General features: G+C 40.8%; 3 protein-coding genes across 5 annotated transcripts; all 3 read right to left on the reverse strand.

The window, feature by feature from the left end:
• Nucleotides 1-99: 99 nt before the first annotated feature.
• On the reverse strand, nt 100-8,026 carry syt8 (synaptotagmin VIII). Of its 3 annotated transcripts, none has more exons than XM_068312914.1 (10): nt 7,807-8,026; nt 7,004-7,171; nt 4,637-4,927; nt 3,738-3,901; nt 3,406-3,504; nt 2,969-3,136; nt 2,598-2,765; nt 1,891-2,008; nt 1,263-1,396; nt 100-874 (listed from the first exon to the last, which is right to left on the reverse strand). In XM_068312914.1, the coding sequence occupies exons 3-10, from the start codon at nt 4,905-4,907 to the stop codon at nt 638-640; spliced, it is 1,359 nt and encodes a 452-aa protein (XP_068169015.1). In that variant the 5' UTR covers nt 4,908-4,927; nt 7,004-7,171; nt 7,807-8,026; the 3' UTR covers nt 100-637. The 3 variants fall into 3 exon arrangements, with proteins under 3 accessions (XP_068169015.1, XP_068169014.1, XP_068169016.1); XM_068312913.1 differs by having other exon boundaries at nt 6,410-7,171; XM_068312915.1 differs by lacking the exon at nt 7,004-7,171 and having other exon boundaries at nt 101-874.
• Nucleotides 8,027-9,855: 1,829 nt separating this feature from the next.
• dldh (dihydrolipoamide dehydrogenase) lies at nt 9,856-15,783 on the reverse strand. The gene is made up of 14 exons (XM_068312545.1): nt 15,643-15,783; nt 14,541-14,616; nt 13,884-13,963; nt 13,538-13,606; nt 13,205-13,274; nt 12,649-12,749; nt 12,413-12,556; nt 12,175-12,276; nt 11,892-12,082; nt 11,600-11,770; nt 11,121-11,310; nt 10,751-10,888; nt 10,275-10,364; nt 9,856-10,080 (listed from the first exon to the last, which is right to left on the reverse strand). Exons 1-14 carry the CDS (start codon nt 15,679-15,681, stop codon nt 10,015-10,017), a joined length of 1,527 nt encoding a protein of 508 aa, XP_068168646.1. The 5' UTR covers nt 15,682-15,783; the 3' UTR covers nt 9,856-10,014.
• Nucleotides 15,784-16,232: 449 nt separating this feature from the next.
• On the reverse strand, nt 16,233-18,884 carry LOC137594166 (E3 ubiquitin-protein ligase TRIM39-like). The gene is made up of 2 exons (XM_068313461.1): nt 18,830-18,884; nt 16,233-18,359 (listed from the first exon to the last, which is right to left on the reverse strand). The coding sequence occupies exon 2, from the start codon at nt 18,348-18,350 to the stop codon at nt 16,728-16,730; it is 1,623 nt and encodes a 540-aa protein (XP_068169562.1). The 5' UTR covers nt 18,351-18,359; nt 18,830-18,884; the 3' UTR covers nt 16,233-16,727.
• Between the last annotated feature and the right edge of the window lie 5,501 nt (nt 18,885-24,385).

Genomic DNA, 24,385 nt, shown 5'->3' on the forward strand with positions numbered 1-24,385 from the left:
TGATTCTAAAATGTGGATTTTAGGTAGAAAGGGGATAAATAAATATTTTAACGTTCTAAATATTCCATAAATACAATTCAATTGTTAAATATTAAATTTAAGGATTAGCTAAATTTTTCTGTGACACATTTAAGGACCTAATACCTATATAAACTACAGGCCATGATGCTCAAGGCTCAGAAATGGAAATTTTGTGGTTACACGTGAGGCAACATGAGCTGACACCTTTAAACTGTAATTCCTGGCACTACCAACAGATGGTGCAAAAGAGTTCCAGAAGATTTTCAATTAATTGATACTGTAAACATTTTAATTGAGGTTAGCTTATTCAGAAAGAGCTGAAAGGAGCTTTAAGGAAGCCACATACACATATATTTAACACATAAAACTATAGAATACCATTAATGTGAAAAGGATGAAGAAGAATGTGTAAAAAGTGCTCCGATTTGAAATAATAAGATTCATAAACTTTAATACTAACATATTATTGTTAATCTTGAATGTAAAATACAAAGTGTTCAGTCAGACAGACGTGATGATTTCCTTCTGATAGGAGCGTCTGTGAAATTTCCTTCAAATAATCACATTATGTTTCCGTAGCAGAAGTGATGTCATGACGGACAAAACCACTGCTGTGTTAGAAAGGTATTTTGTCAGCTAGGGGTATCTTCTTTTTCAGGGTCAGGGTGGAGTTGACCTGTTCAGCTGACAACAGGTTGTGCCACTGAGCGACCGGCCGCCGCGGGTTGGACAACATGTCAGCCCAGTGCTTGAGTTGATTCCCCGAGGCGTCGCATCCAAGGAAGATCTTCCCTATGGGGTCATTTCGGGAAACATTGTCGTGGTCCCAGACCGAGATCACCAGGTTCACCCTCTGTGGAGGAACAGAGGTTTTGGTCTATTTGAGACTCATTTTTAGTATATTAACCAAATCTAAACAAAATTCTGGCAAGTCTGTCGTACTGAAAGTGATTAACGTTGTCTTTTCAAAATATAATTTTTTCCCATTTCCCTCCATGTGGTTTATTATAGTCAGTTTTGTCTTTGTTTGCGTTGCTGCTGTGCTGATGTAAAGCCTTTATGAGATACTTTTAGGGATTATTATGTTTGATTATGTTAAAATAACCACGATCCCATTGAATGTTGACTTACGAGTTAAATACAATAATATTTGAGTTGTTTTTAAACAAACATTCCAATTGGAATCGAGCCAAGGACACCCTCAGATCGGGCTTTACTTTCTCTTATCAGGTGATACTCACCTGGATTTGATCAAATGACACGTCAAAGACGAAGGACTCATTGTAGTAAGGATTTAAAGTCTTCTTCTTATACGTGGTCTTCTTTTTCTTCCATTTTCTCTTGTCCAAAGCCAACACCACCTTCACATAAGGATCTGCAAACACCAACCTGATGTCAAATTCTTGACTGAACAGGAATGGAGAAATTTTTCTTCAAAAAGTTTGAACATTATAAAATAAATAACAACAGCAATCGAAACATGAAAAAACATGCATTTGAAAATATTTTAAATGAGTAGAATTCTCAATCCAGTATATGAATTTCTTCAAAATTTCAATAAAATGCTTCATTAAAAGTTTTTTAGCTATCTAAAAAAAAATCATCCACAAAGCCTTACTGAATAAAATAGGCTTAGGTATCACAGCAGATATCAAATTAATACTGCATAGAATGTATTTTTAATTGAATACATCAACAGGAAGGAGGTGGTGAAGAGCCTATAAAGTAACTAATTTACTCATTTGAAATATTTAATGAGTATAAAGTCCAAGAGTTGGTGTTGGGTTGTTCACCCTCAACTGACCGGCTTCAGAGAACCACCATCAAACCTCTGGAGTTATTGAATGTGAGATCCCGTCTCCCTCTGACCTGAATTTCCTCCAACATCCATACTCTTCAGGTCTCTGGCTTCCAGGATGATCACAGTCAGTTTTCCGGCAGTGGGAACGTAACGCAGAGAGAAGCAAATCTCCCCCAAGTTTTCCTCCTGCGGCGCAAACACAAGACAATCACGACAAAAATCTAGTGTGGTTTTATTTTCTGCTCAGAGGAACATACAGTAGAAGGAAAACAACCAGTCAGACTGACATTCACCCCTACAGGAAATTTTAGCATTGACAACTCTACCAAAGGCCAGAAATCTTTACAGCAAATATAAAACATGAGGAATAAAATGAGACATCTAAAGAAACCAAACAACATTAGTAAGATAATGCAACATTGGTGAATTGGAGATTCTAAATAAACATAGGTATGAATGAGGGTGAGAGTGGATCTGCTGTCTTTCAAAATGGGATATACCCAGGTTGTCATGGTAAATGAGAACTGATTCTTATTTGATTACCTGGTTAAATAAAGGTTAAATAAAATAAAATACCTGTGACAGCGCATGAAGAAGGTATGAAAAATGAATGAATAAAATCTAATAAAATGATCATAGTACTTATATACGAGAGCCTCCGTGAGACTATGTTATCTCCATCATCATTCCTGTTTTGTTTCCTGTCAAAACATCAATACTCTCCAGCAACTCTCATATGACGCGTTGTGAAAAAGAGAGCAATGGCAAGGAGAACCTCAAACTTTGCGGGTTCTGCGAGGTCCTGCCACTCCTCCATGACGTGGTTCCAGTCAACTTTGCCGAGCTCCAGCCTGATCTCACCGATGATGGCGTGTTTGGAGAAGCGGTTGAAGTCATACACCTGCATCACGACGATCGACTTCAGGAGGTTCGACTTGGATATCTGCAGAGACATAGCGCATTAAAACCAGACGCATCAGTTTGTTTTCAGGGCCTGAGGTTCAGCAGCACCCACCAATTCAAATTTGAATTTTGTGAATATCAAACACACTGCAGTTTAATGTTTTTTAGAATTCTACCAGCCAAAGTATGAAAGTGTGACATAAACAAAACAAGGTAATTAGTCCTTTTAAAGAAATCTCTTACCGGGAACTGAAAGTGTTCATTGTACATGGGATTCAGGGTGTTTTTCAATACTTTGGTCTCACAGGTTTTGTTTTTGTCAGGGAGGATGTAGACTCTGCTGTACGGGTCCGAGCTTTTTCCCAGGTCCATGGCCTTCAGGCCATTGGCTTGTTTGATGCCCACTATGAGCTTGGAGACATGCAAAGAAGAGGTGCTGACAAACTGTACGACTCCACAAGTGAAAACAAGTTTGATAAAGTTTCTGTGTCCCCAAATATGAATCTATCTGTATATCAGTGTCATGTGAAAATGAACCAAACCTCACCTTTTCTGCAGTCTAACAAAGTAAAACTACTTTCACTTCTAGCATAACATCCTTCAATCTCTAAATGAGCTATCTGTGGGTGAGCTGCATTGTGGGTAATGCAGGTGAGGAAACGGTGGAGCTAACTAGTCACCTCAGAGCGAGCAGTGTTGTACTCCAGAGAGTAGAGCAGCTTTCCTCTTGCCTCTTGTTTAGTCGCACCATAGTCCGTATCTGACGCCTCTTGCTGAACCTATCAGTGCACAGGAAGTAAAAAAGCTAACAAGCTTTTTTAGGGGACCTATCAACATAATCTGATTTGTTAACATAAATGTTTTCTAATCTGCTGCAGGTTCCTACTTTCAAAGGGTTTGATGCCACAGAGACATTAGCCAACAATGAATGAAGGCCCCTTCAGCCGGAATCATGACAAAACAACCCTGGGATCATTTCAGTTTTTCACCTGTAGAGGGAGCTGTCACTCACCAGAGCTGAAGTGGTTTTTCCATCCACTTTTTTCGAACCAGTCTTGCTATTCTTCTTTCGCTTCTTTCCTTTTTTGCAACAGCACTTGATGCAGATGCACAGACAGCTGAACAGAATCAGCAGCCCACCACACACAAAGATAGTGTAAACCGCCCATCGAGGCACTGCAGGAGATAAAAACCGTTGATTTCATCCTTGAAGATATGGAGTGTCCACGCAAAGTCACGACAAAGACTAGACATTTGACAGCTTTACATTTTACATTTAAGTAATGCCGTTTTAATTCCGCCACAGCACGATCACCAGGACCAGGTGAAAGGTTTGTTGTGAGAAAAAAGTGATGAGGAGGCTAATAAGACCATAATAAGGTTGACTATAATAAGATTAGCATTGGCACACTGGACCAGAAAGTCTGGAAATTTTAATGATTATAAAAAGTGAACGAAACCATAAAAACCCATTAGTGAGACTAAGTCAGACAGGGTGAGGGTGACTAATGTTCAGTTCCACCTGCCTGGGTTTTCTCCTAAATCTCTAGCTTCCTCACACCTCCAACAACATGCAGTTTAGGTGAAATGATCACTATAAATTCACCGTAGGTTTGAGTGTGAGCGTGAAGGGGTGTCTGTCTTTCTGTCCAGGATTCGGATAAGAGTCTCATCCACAAGAAGATGAATGAATGAAGCTAAGCCCCACTTCTCAGTGATGGTTTCCTGAGGTCTATATTTTATCAGCTATCTTTCATAATTACAGATTCAGGGTAATAAAAGTGCTAAACGCATTCTACGTCAACTGCAACTCATTTTGAAGAGGCGAAGATTTAAAAGCTCTGCTCAGGTCACATGAATTTAAGGATCTTTGCTTGATTTTTGAGGCAACACAGCTCTTTAGTGACTTACAGGGGATCCTGTTCAGCAGGTCATTGATGTAATGAGAAGCAACGGCAGCGATCGGGTTGAGGGTGGTGTTAGTGGAGGCGAGGGTGGTGGTGAACTTGGTGGTCAGGTGGGTGGTCGGGTGGGGGGTCGGGTGGGTTGTCAGGTGGGTGGTTGGGTGGGTGGTTGGGTGGGTGGTTGGTGGACTGGATGTGGCGGTGGGTGGAACAGCTGTTGTTGTTAAGCCATTATGCTTTGGTGTAGTTGGATTTCTAGGCGGGCGGGTGGTCGGCATGACGGAGGAGGAGAGAAGCTCTGGAAACAGAAGAAGAGAAGAAGTTTCAGTTTGAATCTAACGCTCCTCCGTGTCACACACCCCTTGATAGGATCACACACACATTTTCATTTCAGTGTTACGTTTCAAGTCCCTTCTATGAAAAGCTAATGGGTTTCCATAGCAACTACAGGCCACAGTTACTCGTCCTAAAAGTAGATTTACGGTAATTTAATTAACATATATTTAATACTCATATTTAATACTTCTGAATTGCGAACATGATGTGAAAATGCTGCTTGGAATTTCTCCGTCACAAAGAACTGAAAACAAGCTGATAAACTTCTGGTATGTCAGCAACTCATTAGTCACACATCCAGTAAAAACACACGGCGGTGTTATCATGTGCTCCGGAGTCCATTAAGATTTAAGTCAACAATAAGACTATTTACAAAACTTTTGGAATTTCATGGATGAACCAGTCGTCTGCTAAAACAACCCTCTCCTATGAGAAAGCATGAAAACTGGGGGTAAAAGTTTGACATTGTTAGTGTCAAATTTTTGTTGATTTTTTTTTTTTTAAACAAAAGAATCATATTAATGTTCCCCTGAACAGAAATGGCTACTTTCACTTTGTTTTCTTCTTCTCCAACAAAGAAACCTGGAAAACAACAACAGCACCACTAAGTCATGTCAGACTGGAGGCGTCCTTACGGCAGTGACGTTATAAAATCAAACCACAACCATTAAATTCCACAGACGTGACCGAGTGGAACTTCACCTGAGGGACTCCACCATGAACAAACAGCAGCGGTACACACACCTACACCCTGACTCCTCACAAGGTTTCCTGGGCAACGCTAGCCTCAAAAACACTTTGATGATAAAAACAAGCATTGAGATCTTCAGATTAAAAAAATAATTATTGACATCTAACAATGGTGGCGTAGCCAGAATCAATGATGGAACTTGTGAGTGAGTTACTTTGGATGCAAGCAGGAGAAAAAGTTTTGCAAGCATGGTTCAATGAAAAGAAACAGGAGGTGCTGTCTGCAGAAGACGGGTCTATTCAGTGATCACACCGACAGACGAGGTCAAACAAATATGAAACGATGGACGCCTTCAAAGATCAGCCGAACGCTCTAAAACAAACTGTAGCGACGAGCACATGACAAAAAACAGAGCAGGACTCTTGATCTGATCTTGTGAACACATGTATTTGCGTATCATTGTGACTCATGCATGTATTGCTAGAATCAACAAAGACCATTTATCCATCTGGATGAAAAGATACTCTGCCAACCTGTTTGTAAGTCATTTGGAAAATATTTCTTATCCACTAAAATCTAAAATTTCAAACAAAAATCAACTTTAAAAGTCAGAAACATTCCGTTCCTTCTGCACATGCTCCATGATGACTAAGACTTTCTTCTCTGAAACTGATGTCTGTTATCGACATTTCTGCCATTAATCAATTTGCCAAAATCTAAAATTAAAACCTGTGAGTGAAATATTTTACTTACTGATGGAGACGTTTACGTGAATGTTGACATCCTCATTGGCCGCGACCAGACAATAAATCGTTTCTCATGTATAAGACTCTAAATAAAAGGGAGTTGTGTCGGTGAATGAGTGAAGAGGAAGGACGTGATGTAAAAAAGTTCTTAAAAACTTTTTAAATGCTTGATTAGAGAGAGGAAATGTCCCTCCATCCTGCCCGTTTTTACTGTAATCACCAGGAAACATCAGAATCCTCTTAATGTTTCCAAACAGTTAAAATTGGCATCCTGCTCTGAGCAGAAAAACAGAAGTCTACATCTTCAATTTATAGGCTCAAATGCAAACTTCACAACTTTTTAACGAGAATTTAGCTTGAAGGCTGTGAAAACGTGGCTCCACGCCTAAGCCTAGCTCGAAGCATCAAAGCTTTTGTGTGCCCTCAGGCCTTATCTTGTTCATTAAATTACAGATACATCAAGTGACCCAATCAACCAACCACCGGTTCTTCAGTCAGCTGAAGGGGTCACCGTCAAATCCAATTTATTTTAATTGGAGGCAAGAAATTGAGAGAAGTTCCTGAACTACAGATGAACCTGCGGTACTTGTTCATACATCACCTGACTGGAGTCACGCACAAGTCAGCTCACAAGGTGTTTCAGCACGACAGGAGGTCACTGCTGGGTACAATAACAGGTTCAAGCAGAGATAGCAGTGGAACACGCTTCATAGGCCCTCCATTCTCCATCACAGTATTTTGTGACTTTTCCGCTCCATGACTGTAGCTCCTGCATGAAGTTGTGAGGAAGTGGAAATGGAAGTGTAAAAACTTCCTCAATGTAAGGTTACCATGAGGGGGAAAATATTCCAATGCTGTTTTCTCCGCCTGAGGATTAAGATCCGATGTTTTATGGCAATGCATGTGACTATTGTGACTGAAAAACAGGTCTGCTGAAGCAGCCAGAAGCTGTTGACACACGGCACATGTGACTAAGAACAGAAATGCTAATGAGATGACTTCTATTATTTCTGAGAGCATAGCAGCTGAAACTGAGTTACATGTTTCAACAACGGCAATTATTTGATTAAGTTTATGATCTTTATGATCTTAGTTTTTGTATCTTAATGCTATGTAAGCTCACAATTAATCAATTTACCCATCAAATGCTCTAAAGCTGGACTGGAGAGAGAAAGTAAAAGAGCAAATTACAACCATAAAAATGTTCTGACAGCAGAAATAATCATCTAAAAGATGACCAAAAAAAGCTAAATGGATGAAAGAAAAATGGTAGGAAAGAAATAAAGATTTGAATATCAACACATACCCAGGTATATATTTATGTTTAACTGTACACCCTATAAATCATCAGTATTTGTCTAAATGAAATGTAGAAGGATGAAATAACACCAACACCAACAATACCTGAGCGTAAGACGAGAGTTTCCGATCTATTCAGACACCATTTGTCTCTCCTTCATTTGTTCGGTCGGCTGTTAGATCTGGGTTTCCGTGCCGGCTCAGTTCAGTCGGCCATCCTCAGCTCGGCCTCCCTGTGCCGCCACCACACCTGCTGAATACACACAGTTACCTGTCGGTGTTCAAACAGAGGTGGAGTCGTTGCACTTCGAGCAACAGTTATTCAAATATGTTTCATCTCGTGATAGCTACTGTAAGAATGTGCGTGTGTGTGTGTGTGTGTGTGTGTAGGAGGAGTCACACACAAAACTAATGCCTTCTTCTAACCACAGATGAGAGTCCTCCTCCTGTATTTACACTAAAGATGCTTTTATCCAGCTATTGTGTCTTGGACTGTTCACACAGTTGTTGTTTTTCCTACCAAAACTTGAGGGACGTCTGTGCAGTGATTGGTCAGCCGAGGAGAGGTCAGGGGTCACACACTGTGGGTCTACTCTTGCTTGACTCACCTTGCTCGTCTTGTGGCAGGTTTATGGAAGCGGGTCAGTGGTTCTCTGGTCTTGATCTCAGTTATTGATCAGTCTGTCTCCAGTTTGATGAAGTTTGGATGACCAATTATATTTTTTTAAAAGTTACGAAATACAGTATATACAACTGTTTTATTACGAAACAGTAGTTTAATATCGTAAAGAAAACCAAACAGTATCCCGATTCAACGCTCAAACACAGGAACTCCATCTCTCATTGGTTGCAGAAGTTATTGAGTGCTCATGGTTGGGGGAGAAGTTACTGCTTCAGCTAATGACGTGTTGATTTGTCATGACTTTTCAGTTCATTTTAGATTTTTTGAAGATTTTTTTTTAACTAAGAGAAGTACATTATATTTTGGTGGTAATCTTTTTTATATATATAGAATTCTTTTTGCAATATAAAGATAATTTCAGTATTTTAGACTAACTTTCCTGCAGTCCTTGAAATAAATATGTATATGACACATCTCCATCAGATCTGGCACACAGTAAATCCTGTGATGAACTGTTACACGTTGAACTTTGTTTAAATGAAACTGTATTTATTGGTTGAAATAGCAGCAAGAGCAAGAACAGACCAGAGCCAATCAGGATGGAGCAATCAAGAGAAGGAATCAGTTGGTCCAGAGGGTGAATCAACACTTTGGTTCCACGGAACCGCTGCTGCTCAGCCTCTGAGGGTTCAGGCTGGAACTGTAGCTTTTGTCGGTACAAGTTATGCCTGTAATCAAGCCAGTCAACAAAACATTGTGTGGTTCTTTGAGGTCTGAACGTCTTTCCTCACAAGACAAAGCAGATCGTAGAAACATCACACTGCCAGGTGACCTTAAAGCTGTCAAGACAGCGTGTTTGTAAAAAAAAAAAAACCGTCAGAAGTCACACCTTTCACACAACTGCAGGAGAAAGCCACATAAAAGTATAAATAATGAACGTAAATTTTGATCAAGTATTTTTATCACAAAAATGTCACAAACGTTTTGTTATCTGCAATCTTGTCAGGCTTTAAATCTAAAGGATATAAATTTCATCTAACAATCTGTTTTTACCCCAACATGTTTACAAGCACTGAAAAAACTAAGGATTAGTTTAACAAAAATGTTAACATTTTAGAATTCTGTTGTTCTATCTGCTGCAGTCTCTGCCAGACACTTTCCACCCAGTGGATGTCTTCACTTCTAAAAAAAAATTTTTTTTTTAAAATAAATTTTTCTACAACACTTCTCTCAAACTGGTTTCTTGCCACCCTCCTGATTTCCCATCACTAATCCAGACTCCAAGTGAAGATTTATCCTTTAAAAATTCTCACTATGAAACTTTCAATTGCTGCAGTTCCTTGTTCTCAAACTGGGAAGAGACAAAAATGCTTTTCTTCCTCCATGAGACAACAAAGCGGATCAAAAGTCACCAAGTCATTTCTAAGTACGGGTACTGTAAATCTGTGAATTCTCTTTTCTGGAACATTTTAAGTTATGCATTTGAAAGCAAAAGTAATTATCTGTATTAAATGTTTATTTATGACCCAAACCCTGTTTAACATTTTATTGATAACATTTAAATAACATGAGCATTAAATGATGTACAGTGTGGCTGTGCAGAGGATCCCAGGGGACTTGGATGAAGGCTTTGACTTGGACACGACATCCTGTTTCTCCTCGGTTATGTACACTGAAGACGGGACAGCGGATCAAAAGTTGATGGCTTTGCCAAAAGAGGCGGCCAGGTTTGCTTCTCTGAAGGCCTCCGACACAGTCTGAAGGAAGTAGAGGTCAAACAGGGGGTGGACAAAGGGAGGTGTGAACAGAGGAACAGAAGAGTGTCAGTTTCAGTTCATTTCATTACTACTTATTCAGTATTTTCTGCTGATTATGTCTGTGTGTGTGTGTGTGTGTGTGTGTGTGTGTGTGTGTGTGTGTGTGTGTGTGTGTGTGTTGCAGCAGGGCGTACAGGATGGGCATGGCAGACTCTGGCAACATCCTCACAGGAAGCGCCATACTCCATGGCCAAAGCAGCTTCATTGATCATCTCTCCTGCCCCCTACAGGCGAAAACGGAACAGAAATTTTAAATCTCTCACTCCTTACGGACACGTTATTTATTATCTGTTCACATTTCTGCTCAATCCATCACTTAAATTAAAAATAAAACTATTCATCGGGTGAGTAACTTAGTAGGTTAACAATAACATGCTACAAAATTTTGCAAAACCGCTCGCTGCATGGATGTTTCATGTTAGATCGTGCCAACCTGCTGGTGAATATATTTAACTGATCAATATTAACATTTAGCTCAGGTAATCATTTTACTTGCTAAACTTCAGTGATTGCTTCATGAGGAGTTTTGATCCCCACGTTGCGTCAAAAGGTGACGCTGGTGATTCTCAGTTTTAAATGTGTTCAGTCAGGAGTGGTGAGAAGCTCTTACAGATCCGACGATGTGAGCTCCCAGCATCCTGTCTGTCTCCTTGTGGCTGAGGATCTTCACCATACCGTCAGTGTCTGCGTTGGTTTTGGCTCTGCTGTTGGCTGCAAACGGAAACTTTCCAACTTTGTATGGCACACCCTGCGGAACGGAGAAGAGTTCATGTGTAAAAGACAGCTGGACAGTCAGAGCAGTTCATTAAATAACATGAACACCAATCAAAATGACAGATTAGATCGTGCCGTTTATCGCGCATTTAAATTTCAAAATGAGTGCACTTCAGGCAGGATGAGATGTGCATGATGCTTCCTGGCTTCTGCTTTCATTTTTAAGGTAACACTCCCCTCTTCATCACTCCCTGAGACTCTCTCACCTCCTCTTTGAGCTGCTCCTCCGTCTTGCCAACCCAGGCAACTTCAGGGTGTGTGTAGATGACGGAGGGAACACAGTTGTAGTCGATGTGCACGGCTCCACCAGCCATACCCTCCACACAGATAATGCCCTCATCTTCAGCTTTATGAGCCAACATTGGACCAGCGACAACGTCACCGATAGCATAAATACTAAGAAGGGAGGAAAAAACAATGTTTGCTCTATGGAGAAGATAACCTTCAGGGTCACCTTAACATCATCACTCCGTGGAAAACTAGCACAAAACTGACAGCTAGCTTCTGCTAACTAATTTGTTAACAGCGTCTCATAACTTAAAAACTACGCAGAGCACCGCCATCAAAAATCAGAGCAACACAGCGTCCACAAACCCTTCAAAATGTTACGTCCTTGCGAGAAGTTTCAATGAACTTGTCGAGGCGCTGGCAGATCGGGTTGACAGAGACGATAGAGCTCGGGTACCTGGGCACGCTAGTCTGGAAGCGGCCGTTGACTGGGACGCGGCCCCTGTTGTCCAGCTCGATGCCGACGGAATCCAGACCGAGGTCCTTGGTGAAGGGCCGTCTGCCAATGCAGACGAGCAGCACGTCACACGTCAGAGTTTCGTTCTTCCCTCCAGCTGCTGCCTCAACTCTGAACAAAAAAAAAACAAAACTCACATCAACACACACTTAGGGGATTTCGATGCACATGTATAAAAAAATCCATAAAATTACCCCCAAGGGATCTGAAGGTGAGGGACTGTTTTACTCACGCCACATCGATCTTGCCATCAGGCCTCTTGGTGGCTCCCATGACCTTGGTGCCGAGCTTGAACTTGAGGCCCTGCTTCTGCAGGATGCGCTGGAAGTTCTTGGACATCTCCATGTCGATGCCCAAGCCGCCCACGTGGCCCAGAAACTCAACTGCTGTGACTTTGGAGCCCAGACGCTGCCACACTGACCCCTACAGGATGGGGGAAGTAAATTCTGAATGTAAATGACACCAGTAAAGCACTCTGTGCATTTGGCAACACTGAAGACTGAAAAGATGCTGACCAGCTCCACTCCAATGACTCCTGCTCCGATCACGATCATCTCCTCTGGAACTTTCTTCAGAGACAGAGCTCCTGTTGAAGACACGATGCTGTCCTCGTCAATCTAAACACACCAAGACAACTAGGATTGTAATCAGGGTTAAACACACACATTTTATTTCCTCTATGAATATTCTGGCTTTGCAGCGTGCTGCTTCACGGATCGTCACGGTTTTAATACACAGCCTTGAATTCCACACCTGGATTCCAGGGAAGGGCGTGACCTCGGAGCCGGTGGCGATGAGGATGTTTTTGGTGTTGATGACCTGTTTGCTGCCATCTTCTGCAGTGGCTGTCACCTGGTTCTTCCCAGTCACCATCCCAAAACCATTAACATGGGTGACCTGAGGGGAGTGACACCACACCGTGATTCAGACTGACTAAATGCGTGCGAACAGTCATTATAAAACAATCAAACAAGCAAAAACAGTCCGACTTTGTTCTGTTTGAATAGATGTGCGATTCCTCCTGTCAGCGCTTTGACCGCCCCGCTCTTCTGAGCCATCATCTTTTCCAGGTTCAGTGAGATGCCTGAAACTGTGAGGGACATGGAAAAAAATGTTTACTGCCTAGAACTCACTTCACATTTATTTTCCTCTACCAATGTAATAAATGTGAGCAAGCTAAAGGCTATCTGGAGGATTATGAAGTAGATTTTCAAATTTACATCTTTATTCTGTTTTCGAGAACAACTAGTATGATCTAACTACAGACTATTAAGGTATCTGACATCATCAGAAGATGATCCACAAGTTCTGAGATGGATTATAATGTCTGCGAATTATAAAACATGATGGCAGATTATATTAGATTACATGACATTCTCTGTTAATCAGCGCAAATGAAGAAACTGACAGCTAATTTGCTAACCTGTTATTTGTCTGCGTGTCAAACCTTCATCCTAAATCCTCAACCTAACCTGAAAGGCTTTTCAGTGTTTAAACTGACCCGCTACACATAATGTCCCTCTAAAGTTCATTGAAGCCTCTCACTTTCAATGCCTCTGCTTGCAAAGTCCTTGCCGTGAGCCATGTGGTACAAGTAGGAGTTGTTCAGCAGAGCCTGTGGGCACAAAATATCATTTCAATCTTTAGAATTGTTTCATGTATTTTATTGTTTTTCACTTCCTAATTTTAATCATGTGCAGGTTTGGTTCGTTTTTTCCAGGCTGAAAAACTTCTATGAAGCTTCTGGTAAACATTTAATACAGCACAAAAATTTTACCAGATTCTTCACCAATCATGCCAGAGTCAAAGGAATGACTCTTTTCAGCTGATGCCAAGTAAATCTATGCAGGTTTAGGGTTAGAGTTACCAATTATTTACCTTTGAGGGGATGCATCCAACATTCAGACATGTCCCACCCAGTGTGGGATTCTTCTCCACGCAGACTGTCTGTCAAAGGAAAGAAGCACATTAGAAAAATCTACATACACACATCTTTTCCTTCATAGAAATAAAATGTTTTCTATCAGCTAAGATGGGGAGAAGAAAAAAAAAATGGCACGGAAAGTCCACAGTAATATTGCTTTAATGTCTTTGGTTGTATTAAACATCCTTTAACACAATGTTGAATTACTTCTGACTTGAGAAGAATTTATTCATAATGAGAAATGATATTTCTCGATTCTGAATCTTTTGCATAATTCAATATTCCCTGAAGGCTGCTCACCTTGAAGCCGAGCTGTGCAGCTTTGATAGCAGCGACATAGCCGCCTGGACCAGAGCCAACCACTGTGACGTCTGCATCGACTACAGACACATAGGGGCAACTTTGATTACGAGTTTACAACCGTAGCTCAGAGCAAAGCCATAAAACTAAATATTTCATAACTGCAGCAGTGTAACAAAAGCAAAAGGTTTGTATTAATAACATGAATGATTTAACATTACACGTAACATTATTATACATAGATTGATCATGACATATTAGGATACCATACATTACGATAAATAATTTTCTTCGGGATGAATGAAGTCAGTATCTATCTAGATGACTAAAAGGAAAACACCCTGGAGGCAGTCTAGTCTACCTATGAAAAGAATAGTTTTATGTGTTTAGTTGATGCAAAAAGATGTATTTAAATAATAGTGACGTTGTGAAAAAAAGTTAATTTTATCTGATATAATTTAGTATTTTAGATGTTAAATTTAGACTTAATTCACTTGTATTTCCAGATTAAAATCATTATATGTCTTCTCGACCTAATGCTGACTTTTTAATTATTAATCATAAATCAAAAAATAGACTCCATCACACACTTGGCTTAAGTTCATGAAACCACATGCCATTAATAAAGTCAGATGATGGTGCTCATGGTTCTCTTACTTGCTGCTTTGTCAGCATAGGTTCTGACAGACAGAGCTGCAGCTCCATGCAATTTGCAAGGAAGATGGTGGCTCCGCTGTGAAGCAAAGCAAAAGACAGTTCTAAAAAACAACCCCAAATCTACCTAATTAAGTGCCACAGCTTGAAAATACACTCGATAAAAAAATTGTATTTACAGTACTCCATGACAGACATATTTTGGTCAGAAATGTTCATGCATCCATTATTCTTAAAAGGACATTTAAAGTCATTTCAGAGGCGGAAAGCAGAACAATCACCCACTTCAAGAGACGATTTGATTTTCACACAAAAAAGGTTACTACTTTCAGTGTGACATTGTCTCAGATGGAACAACAGAATTCTTTCCACGTGTTTCGTAAAATGTATTTTAGTATAAGGTTCTTCATGACTTTTAAGAAGACACTAAGTTACATGAGCACAATTAGCAAGAAAAGCTGCTTATGCACTGATTAATTTAGCAAATATTTTGAAGGATGAACAGATATTAGAGACAACAGCAGTCAAACTGACTCCTCACTAAACACACATGTTTAGGAGGAATGTTTGACAGATCAGTCTGTCATCAGCTAGTCATTCATATAATTAAATTAACATGCTGATATGATGTGAAGTGAGAGCTGTCACACTGTAATAACATATTACTTCATAATAATTGTAAATAGGAAGTTTCGACCTGACCATAGATATAAGCACAGGAGGTATAATAAGATATGTACAGTTTATAAACTCTATCTCTTTTACTATGACGTTAGTATGACGGAAAAACTGTACACAGCTTCGACCGATTGTTTTGTTATTTGTTTTACTACATCCCTTATATATTACCATTGCTTTTGCGCAATTAAACTGGTATTCTGGAAAATATTAACATATCCAACACACACGGAAAGTGACAGTTTTATTTTCCAGCCACAACATGTTCTAGTTTTTCCGGTGTTACTTTTCAGTGTTAGCTGACCTGCTAGCCAGGCCCGGGTTGCAATTGTGTAAATAGCAGTATTCACATTATCTACCGGAAGAAACCAATAGAAGCCGATCCAGACCTGATCCCGGGTGGTAAGATAAATTAATCGATCCTTACCGTAGCAAGGGAGCGGTACAACTGAGTCCAGCTCTGCATTTTGTCTGTGTCCCCTCACAGGATCTGTAACCTACAGCAGGCCGACCAGCCAAGGACTCCTGTGGATGCGCACGCGCAGTATCAGTCCACAGACGCGCCTCTGCGTCGCCTTTAAATGACGTCACGCAGTGCCGACAGACATTACCTACATTTTTTTATGTGTAATGTAAAGACATGTTGTCATACCCCCTGGCAACTCCTTTATATGTTCTCTGTCTGTAATTGTATACTGTTTTTGTATACTATACTGAATTTTCTTCAATAAATTTGTTTATTAAAAAAAATTAAATTAAATTTAAAAAAAAAAAATTTTTTTAATGTCATTTAAACGATTCCGTTTTATTTTATTTCTTTTGAAATAAACAGATTTGGGATATTATTTGGAACTGGATCTAGCAGTGTCGTGCAGCATCTCCTATATACTGAATACCACATTTTTTAATGTGTCAAAAAAAATTTTTTTAGTAGTATTTAGAAAAATGAAAAAGAAATTAATACTGAGCATTTGTGACAAGTGTGACCGAAGAATCAGCTATATCATACCAGTTTATGGATATTTTTAATGACAGGCCTTCATGTACACATACCTTGTTACGGATTAGCTACCTGCAATAATATTCAGGCAATCCCAGATATTGATATCTATTTCAAAGCTGTAAGTGTAAATCAAATTCAGGTTCATCTTGACTGTGACATGATAATTAATCAAAAACAACACATGCAAATGTAAACTATCAAATTCTAGGTATTTTCTAAACAGAACAATATTGTTTGAACAGAATGAAAATACACAAAGGGCTCTTCAGACAAACGACAAAACAACAAAAACACCGAAATTATCCTCTTAAGAAAATCTTATTTAGTAATCTATAAAATTCTGATCCTTAGAATGACCAGCGAAGTACAAGGAAAAAGATCTGAAAAAAAATCTCTACTGCACAATAACAAAAACATTAACCAGACCTTGAATAGAACTGAGCACAAACAGTGAATTAACAAACTGATTTACTTTATACATCAAATATACATCAAATGATACAGTTTCTCTATTTGGTGTGATTGACAGGACAGATGATCAGAGGCCAGTTGTCACTAGTGTCGAGATCAACAGCAGGACAGAAGATTGGGAAAATGTCCTCATTGAACTCGCAGCCAGTAAAGGAATAGATTAGATTTGCATCTTCAGCATCATAAAAGGAGACCAGGCCCTCCTCATAATCAACAAACACACCCACTTTTTTATGTTGTGACTTTGGGTCCAGATAGACTGGAAATGTTCCCGTCGGTCTGTATTCCCTTCCAGCGTCGAAACATATCATCCAGTAACCATCCTTAGCGTATTTATTATATGTATTGGTCGACTTTCTAATGACTCCTAAACCCCAATCATTCTTCTTTTCAACCTGAACCTCATAGTAAAATCTACCAGAGGAGAAACTTTGCTGAGCTTTGACGCTACCTAGCAGTATACCGCTTCTGCGGTAATTTCCTGTAAAACAATAATTAGCTTGTTTTCCATCATCAGATAGCTTGATATAGGAGTCTGCTGTGTTATGATCAAGTGTCACATCCACTGCATACTGCCGGACATTCTTCAGCTCATCCTGGTATGCCTGTTTTATCTGTTCAGTGACTGTCTCTGATGTCTTTTGAGCTGCAGCTCGAACACAGTCTATGTATGAAGGTGGACTCGTGCTGATGACAGACCAGTCCTTAGCGGGTGGAGCATCGCTCATCAATGAAAATCTGTCAATGAATTGGAATTGATCCTCAGACTTTAGGAGCTGCTCCACCTCTGAGCTTCTCTTCTGCAGCTCTGAGATTTCCTGTTCTAGTTCTTGGATGGAATGTTCGGCCCAATTCTCTGTCTGCCTCTGTTTTTCTTTAATTTTGTTGATGAACTCCGTGTCATGCCCCTTAATGGACTCCATCAGAGTATTGAAGAACCGAGCACCATCTGTGAGCTCTCTGTCTGCATTATTTTTGCTGTACCCCACACAGCTTTTGAACTCCAGAATCTTCAGCTGTCTCTCCTGGATCATCGTTTGGATTTCAGTCTCTGTCTTCTCCAGATTTGCCCTTTTTTCTGTGTATTCATCTTTCAGAGGAACGACATCGTGAGATTTGTGGCCTAAAACAGCACAGAACATGCAGACACACATCTGGTCAGTCCGACAGAATAGCTCCACAGCTCTGTTGTGCTTGGATGTGCACATCCTGTTTTCCAGGTCCACTGGGTCGATCAGCTGGTGTGCTTTGAGAGGTAAAGCTATCAGATGAGGCTCCAGGTGAGCCTTACAGTAGGAGGCCAGACATAGGAGGCAGGTCTTCAGGGCCTTCTTCTTGGTTCCAACACAGACGTCACAGGAAATCTCCCCTGGTTTGGAATCCTGTGGCTCTGACCCGCCGCTGCACGCTTTCACTTCAACCGACTGTCTCAACTGAGTAGCCACCTCAGAGATGAAGGTATTGATCTCCAGTTCAGGTCTTTTATTAAATGTTTTTTTACAGTTGGGACACTGACATTTCTTAGTAGCTATCCAGTAATCAGTGACACAGCTTTTACAGAAGTTGTGTCCACATGGTGTGGTAACTGGATCAGTGAACACATCCAGACAGATGGAGCACAGACACCGATCCTTAGTCACCAGACAGCTGATAGCAGACATGTTTGAAATCTGATGAAAGAAGGAAGTAATTCTTATTAAAGACTCAAAGTCCAGATATGAAAGAAGACATGAAACAAAAAAGAAATTCAGAATTAAAATACATGAGAAAATAAGAAATTAATATACGTATATGTACACACACATGTACATCCAAGCACAACAAGTCCATACATGCATACATACATACATCTACATCTACCCATTAATACTTTACATATAAAACACTTCACAATTGCCTCCACAGCTGTGATTGAGTAGTGCTAAATCTGATCACAAAGACTTTTCAGCATCAAAACAGATTTTTAATGACTTTCTGAGACTGAGCCCAGCCTGAACGAACCACACCTCACTTCATTTCCAACTTCTGTTCAAAATTTCAGATGAAGTTTAGATATTTTTACCAAACATGACTAATTTTGACGGCATATCTTTTTGTTTGGTAAAATATTTTTTTGTAAAATGCAGTATACTGTACTCACCTGTTGTTGGCAGGTAGAGATCCACAACTCCCCAGAAACTCCTTTTCAGCTGTTGTTCAGTAAATTTTAATGGAAACATTTCCTCCTTCACAGTTGCTCCTCCTCTCAGTGAAATGATAAAAGTTTCACTTTCGTTTCTCCATAAACTGTAAAATATTTTGCAGTTTAACAATAGTTCTTCAAAATGATTGAGGGGTTGGCTTTAATTTGCTTCTATCACCAGAAGTACCACAGTACGTAAAAGTATTAAACGCCTGCTTTCATGTAATTTATTATCAGCAGTGCCATTTAAATAATGCGTGAATGAGGGCTGCAGTTTTCAAATGTTCCACGAGAGGGGGCTATCCGCCTTCCTTTACTGAACAAACACCAGGCTTTTAACTCCGAGAGAAAACCTGCTGTAAATGTATTGCAAACACTCATAAAAATCAGTCTCCTAAGATCCCTTTATGGGCTCATAAGGTAATTCTAAGCAATTCTCATCATCCATCTGTAGCCGGGGCGGTCCGCATGCTCCGACTACACTGCGTTGTGTTCTGGTGAGCAATTGACTCGACACAGAGGCGACTTTCTTCGGTTGGAATTTATTCCTGCAGCGTGATGATATCAAAACAAACCAGGGTGTGACTATTCATGCCCTCCATGCAACACCTCCCGCAGTCAGGTTCAAGGCAGACTCACTTAAAACATTCAAAATGTCACAGAAAATAAATAAAACATAAATGAATGAAAATAAAATACAATGTACATGAAAGAAAACCTACAATTTATGAACTTAACAGAGGACACTAAACACCTCTGCACATACCTGCAGCGTGATGATATTAAAATAAACCAGGGTGTGACTATTCATGCCCTCCATGCAACACCTAACACAAGGGCGAAATATGTTAAGTTGCATTAAAAAGGAGAGAACAGTTAATAGATTACATTCCACAACAGAAAACACCATAAACATGTTACCGAACAACATTACTTTTCATTATTGCAAGACATTAAAACTTGTAACTAAAACTTTTTCTGGACAGCCGCTCGATGCACGTATACCTGCCGCAGTCAGGTTCAAGGCAGGCTGACGAGAGTCGGACAGACCAGATGTTACGGACATCACTTCCTTTATTCTTCAAAATAAAGGTGCTGACGGTAAAGCGCAAAAAGGAAATACAAAATGTAAAACTGAGATAAATAAGTTCACATCCTCAAAAGAAATAAAAACTCTATGAAATTAAAATGTTATTATGGCCAGGTAAATTTATTACCCCACCATTTTCACCATCCTGATTTTATTTCCCAATGAGGAGCTAAATGTCCCTTGAAGAGCAAACTGTCAGTGACTTGTCACAGTTCTCACTCTTTTTGCCGCTTTAATCATAATTTATTTACATTTCTTTGTGTAAGACTTTAAAGTGACAAACGGGATTGTGGCAGCATGTAAAAGCCGTTTGACCTTTTTGTTTTCATGTTTGTCCTTGGTTTACTTCAGCAGGATCCCAAAAGGGTCTCTTCATAATAAGCTTGTTTGGACCCCCTTTGAAACCCACTGACAGTCAAATTCAATTAAAACATGATGCCAACATCCTGACAAACACTCCCTACCACTCTAAGAGAAACGCTGGCTTTCAAAGTCAATTGCGCCCGATGTGAAGAGCCTGCCTTCGTGTCCGTGTCTGGAGCCTTTTCACGTGCTAAAATAAGAGTTTTCCCCTCTTTCCCTGAGTCGACATGAGCAAAGTGATCGCTGTGAAAGCCCCAGAGAGAGCCTCCATTGGATGACTGGCAGCCCCGGGTCTTGTGTCTGCGTGACACTATGGGCCACTACAAAGGGCCGTCCTTTCTCTCCACTGCAGAATAACAGGGACAGAAAAGAAAAGAGGTGGTGCATGATGAGGAGGAGGTGGGGGATTTTAAAGGAAAAAAAATAAAAGGGGGGAGTCTGGCTTTTGAAACCAACCCGGCGCAGATGTACAGGGCAGGAGGATTAGGCAGCGGGTGTTGATGACATTCACCCGGCTCCACTCTCCATCTCCGTTGTGGCCCTTTGTGGCTCCCAGCAGCCTCGGGGTGGTAAGCTGCCGGTCAGCATGCCAAAGGTGTTCAATATACACCCAACAATGGTGGAGCAGCCCCCCCACCCCCCCACAGCCTGTTCCACAAACATTCAGCTTCCATCTCACCCCCTCCTCACCCGCTGCAGCTCAACACTGAGATGATGTGATAAGCAAGCTAACAGATAGATAGATTGATACTTTATTAATCCCGGAGGAAATTGTACAAATGTCACACTTCTGATCAGGGACAGTGTTTGTTGTTGTTGTTTGTGTTTATGCTTCAGAACAACACCCCCGTCCCCAATGGGAGGATCAGAATTGTTGGAAAGTACTTTTACAAACCAAGTACTGTTTAGTGTTGGGTGTGTTGGGTTGGGGGTGTTGGGTATGTAAGGTATAAGTCTAGAGAATTAATTCGACATACTTTGTTAGGTGACGCCAATCAAGTCAGCGTCTGATTGGTCCGTTGGTGTGGACCTCCTGGCTCCTCTGCTCCATTTGATTTCAATTCAAAGAATCATTTTGCAGAAGTTTCAGTGAAAAAAAACGACTCTGATTTAGTCATTTTAGTTACTTCAAATATGGAATTTAGGGCAAACTGAGTATGAAACCTCATTCTGAAGTCACCAGCATCCAGTAAACAGCATCTTTGTCTAAAACCTCTTCGAGGAGGAGGACCGCCGGACTCCTGTTAAATTGTCCCAGCATCATTTTCAATGGTTCCTACAAACGAGATCCTCACACATCATCCTAATACATCACCCAGTGGTGAAAGAGAAGCAGAGCGACAAGCACATATTCTCAAAGTGTATTGTGAAGAGGAATGCCATTGAATTTGGGTGTTTTTTTCATGCACCAGCCTCTTTTGTGTGCAGGCTAAGGAAGTCCATTGTGCGGTCAGACACCCTGAGAAAGGGGGCGAGCTTGGAGCCGTTGTCTGCCGGTGCTTCTGCAGAGCACCAGGCCTGAAAAGACCTGAAAGAAGCTCTGCCGTCGGAAGCAGCCGGCCCAAACCCAGAGACAATGCCGATGGGCAACTTTGAAGACCAGCAACAATTAAAAATGCAGCTTCACTATATTAATTATGCATTCACGCTTTTGTCTTGTTTTCTTTTGGGGGTTTTTATGGGTGGTGGTGGTGGGGGAATAAGGGAGCTATGAGGTTTAAAATTCAACAGGTCAGAGACAGAAAGCGATTAAAGTGAAAACACATCTAGAGGATAGTAATTAGTCCGACATGTGAGTGATGGATGAGGTTCAAGGGATTAAAAGTAAGATCTGAAATGACATTCAAATTCTAGTCCTGTATATTCCTAAAACCAGACTTCATGCTTTCAATAAGAAAACTGGCAGATAAAAAATGCTGAATCAAAAAAAAAAAAAAAAGATCTGCAGACTTCTGCAGAAGTCATGGTTTGATTTTGCTGAACATGTTGCTAGGAAACCCTGAGTTACGGCTCTTTTCAAGGCCTTTCTCCTCTCTCCTCCCTCGTTTGCCGGTGGGACACACATAGAGCAGCTTCCTGAAAGCACTGAGGTGACTTTCTGCTGGCTGGCGGCTCTGTCTGGTGGCTCTGTTGAAATCAAAGTCGCCAGCAAATGGCTCCATTCGGAGCGGTGGAAAGGTTTATTCAGAAAAAGCCAAGACGGCTCTGAAATATCACTCCGTTTGGGAGGAATTCATGACGTGTTTACACCCAAATCGGTCACGCCAAGAACGGAGGAACGTGGAATCACAGGGTCTGATGCCCGACAGAGTCTGGACATGAATTTGTTTGCGTTTCAAATCATCCTTCATCCCAGATCCGGAATACTGGGAGGTCAAATTGACCTTCCTCAGGCCCTGACCCCCGCACCTGTGTGGCATTACATCAGTCCAGTCCACTCATGTAAAAGCAGCATGACGGGAAGCAGACGGAGAAGAGAATGTGAACTGAGAGGTCAGCAGGAAAACAGGTTTCTGTGTCACTCTGAAAAATACCGGAGATCAATTCTAATTAGCTTTTGGCGGTTTGTGGATGCAGCAAACAAATCAAGTGAAGCAGATGGAGTTTGACTTTCAGACAAACTGTCCTCTCTGTGTTTACTATGGACCAACCATGCAATTGTGTAATTTAATACATGCATAGTCCTGCAAAGTCATGCAATATTCAGTACCTCTGGTAAATCCGCAGCATTTTTTTAAATAAATAAATAAATGGGGAGACTCTATCAGCAACTTTTTTTCCGTTACTGTCTTTTCTATCAGTCACCTGGAGGCACAGGATGAGGCAGACATTAAAGGTAAACAGATTTTGAAGGATGCAAAATAAGTGATAATCATCAAAGGTTAAATTCTGGATTTATTTCTTTGCTAACAACTACTTATTGTTGTAAATGGTGGAGAAAAGGAAAAGGTTAAGTTAAATTTATACTCTATACTGCTTTCATACCTCTACTGGATTCAAGAAAGCTCTTACTGACTTATATTTAGATTGTAACACCTAATAAAGTCATAAATAAGTCCAGCTCCCCAGCGACTATATAAAAATCCGGTTTGCCACCAGAAGTGTTTTGGCAAACAGAACGTCCTAATCTGGATTTATGCTTTTTTCAAAGTGACAAAATGACTTCGGGCTGCCACAGTTTCTCTCCCACCAGATTCAACTCAGCAGTCGCGATGGTGTGCGGCAGGGGTCGGAGGTCACGTGTGTTGGCAGTGCTTAACTCGCCATGTGTTTCAAATACAAGCAGGCCTGCATGAATGAGTGGCTGAATGCAAAGCTCATTAGTGCTGCAGGAGACAGTACGAGGAGAGTCAGGAGAGACTGTATAGCTGAAGTGAATGTAGAAGTGTCTCAACACATTCATGCCTCTTTATTAAGGTGATCTGTGACCCTGTCTGTCCCAGAATAGAAAGTTTTCCCATTGTGTGTGTGTGTGACTGTGAGTGTGTGGTGGTGCCGGCTGAAACAGGGAATATTGGACCTCTTCTATTATAAAAGGGAACTTGTTATCAGTTGAGAGACCACTTAGTGCTCTTATACTCTCGTCAGTGTGCGGATAAAAGTGAATTGGACCTGCTGTTTTCTGAAGCCTCCTCCACTGGAGAGGAGCATTTTGTTTTGCCGCTGGTATGTAGAGAGCAGCCTGGACGCACAAAGACGCCGGTAATAACAGTTAATCTTTGCAAAGGTTCAATGGCTGCCAACCAACCAGTCGGCCTCGATGCAAAGTCTGACCAACAATGGCGACCGACATCAAAGTGGACGGAGCACAGAGCGGCCGGTTCCCATCACCTAAATCAACAAGGCCTTAGCAGAAAGTAAACACGCTGGGTTAAAAGAGGCAGTAACAGGAAGTTAAAGAACGCTGGTTACGACTCCTAAATGCGCTACAACAGACATCTATTTCCACCTTCATTTGACATCCAACTAGAAAGCAATCAGAGGTCGCAGACGTGCGCTAACGGCATCGTCGCTAAACCCCGAACGACTGATCTGTCGCATCAGAATCTCTCCATCAGCGT

The sequence above is a fragment of the Antennarius striatus genome, chromosome 4 (assembly GCF_040054535.1).
Source record: "Antennarius striatus isolate MH-2024 chromosome 4, ASM4005453v1, whole genome shotgun sequence".
NCBI lineage: Eukaryota > Metazoa > Chordata > Actinopteri > Lophiiformes > Antennariidae > Antennarius > Antennarius striatus.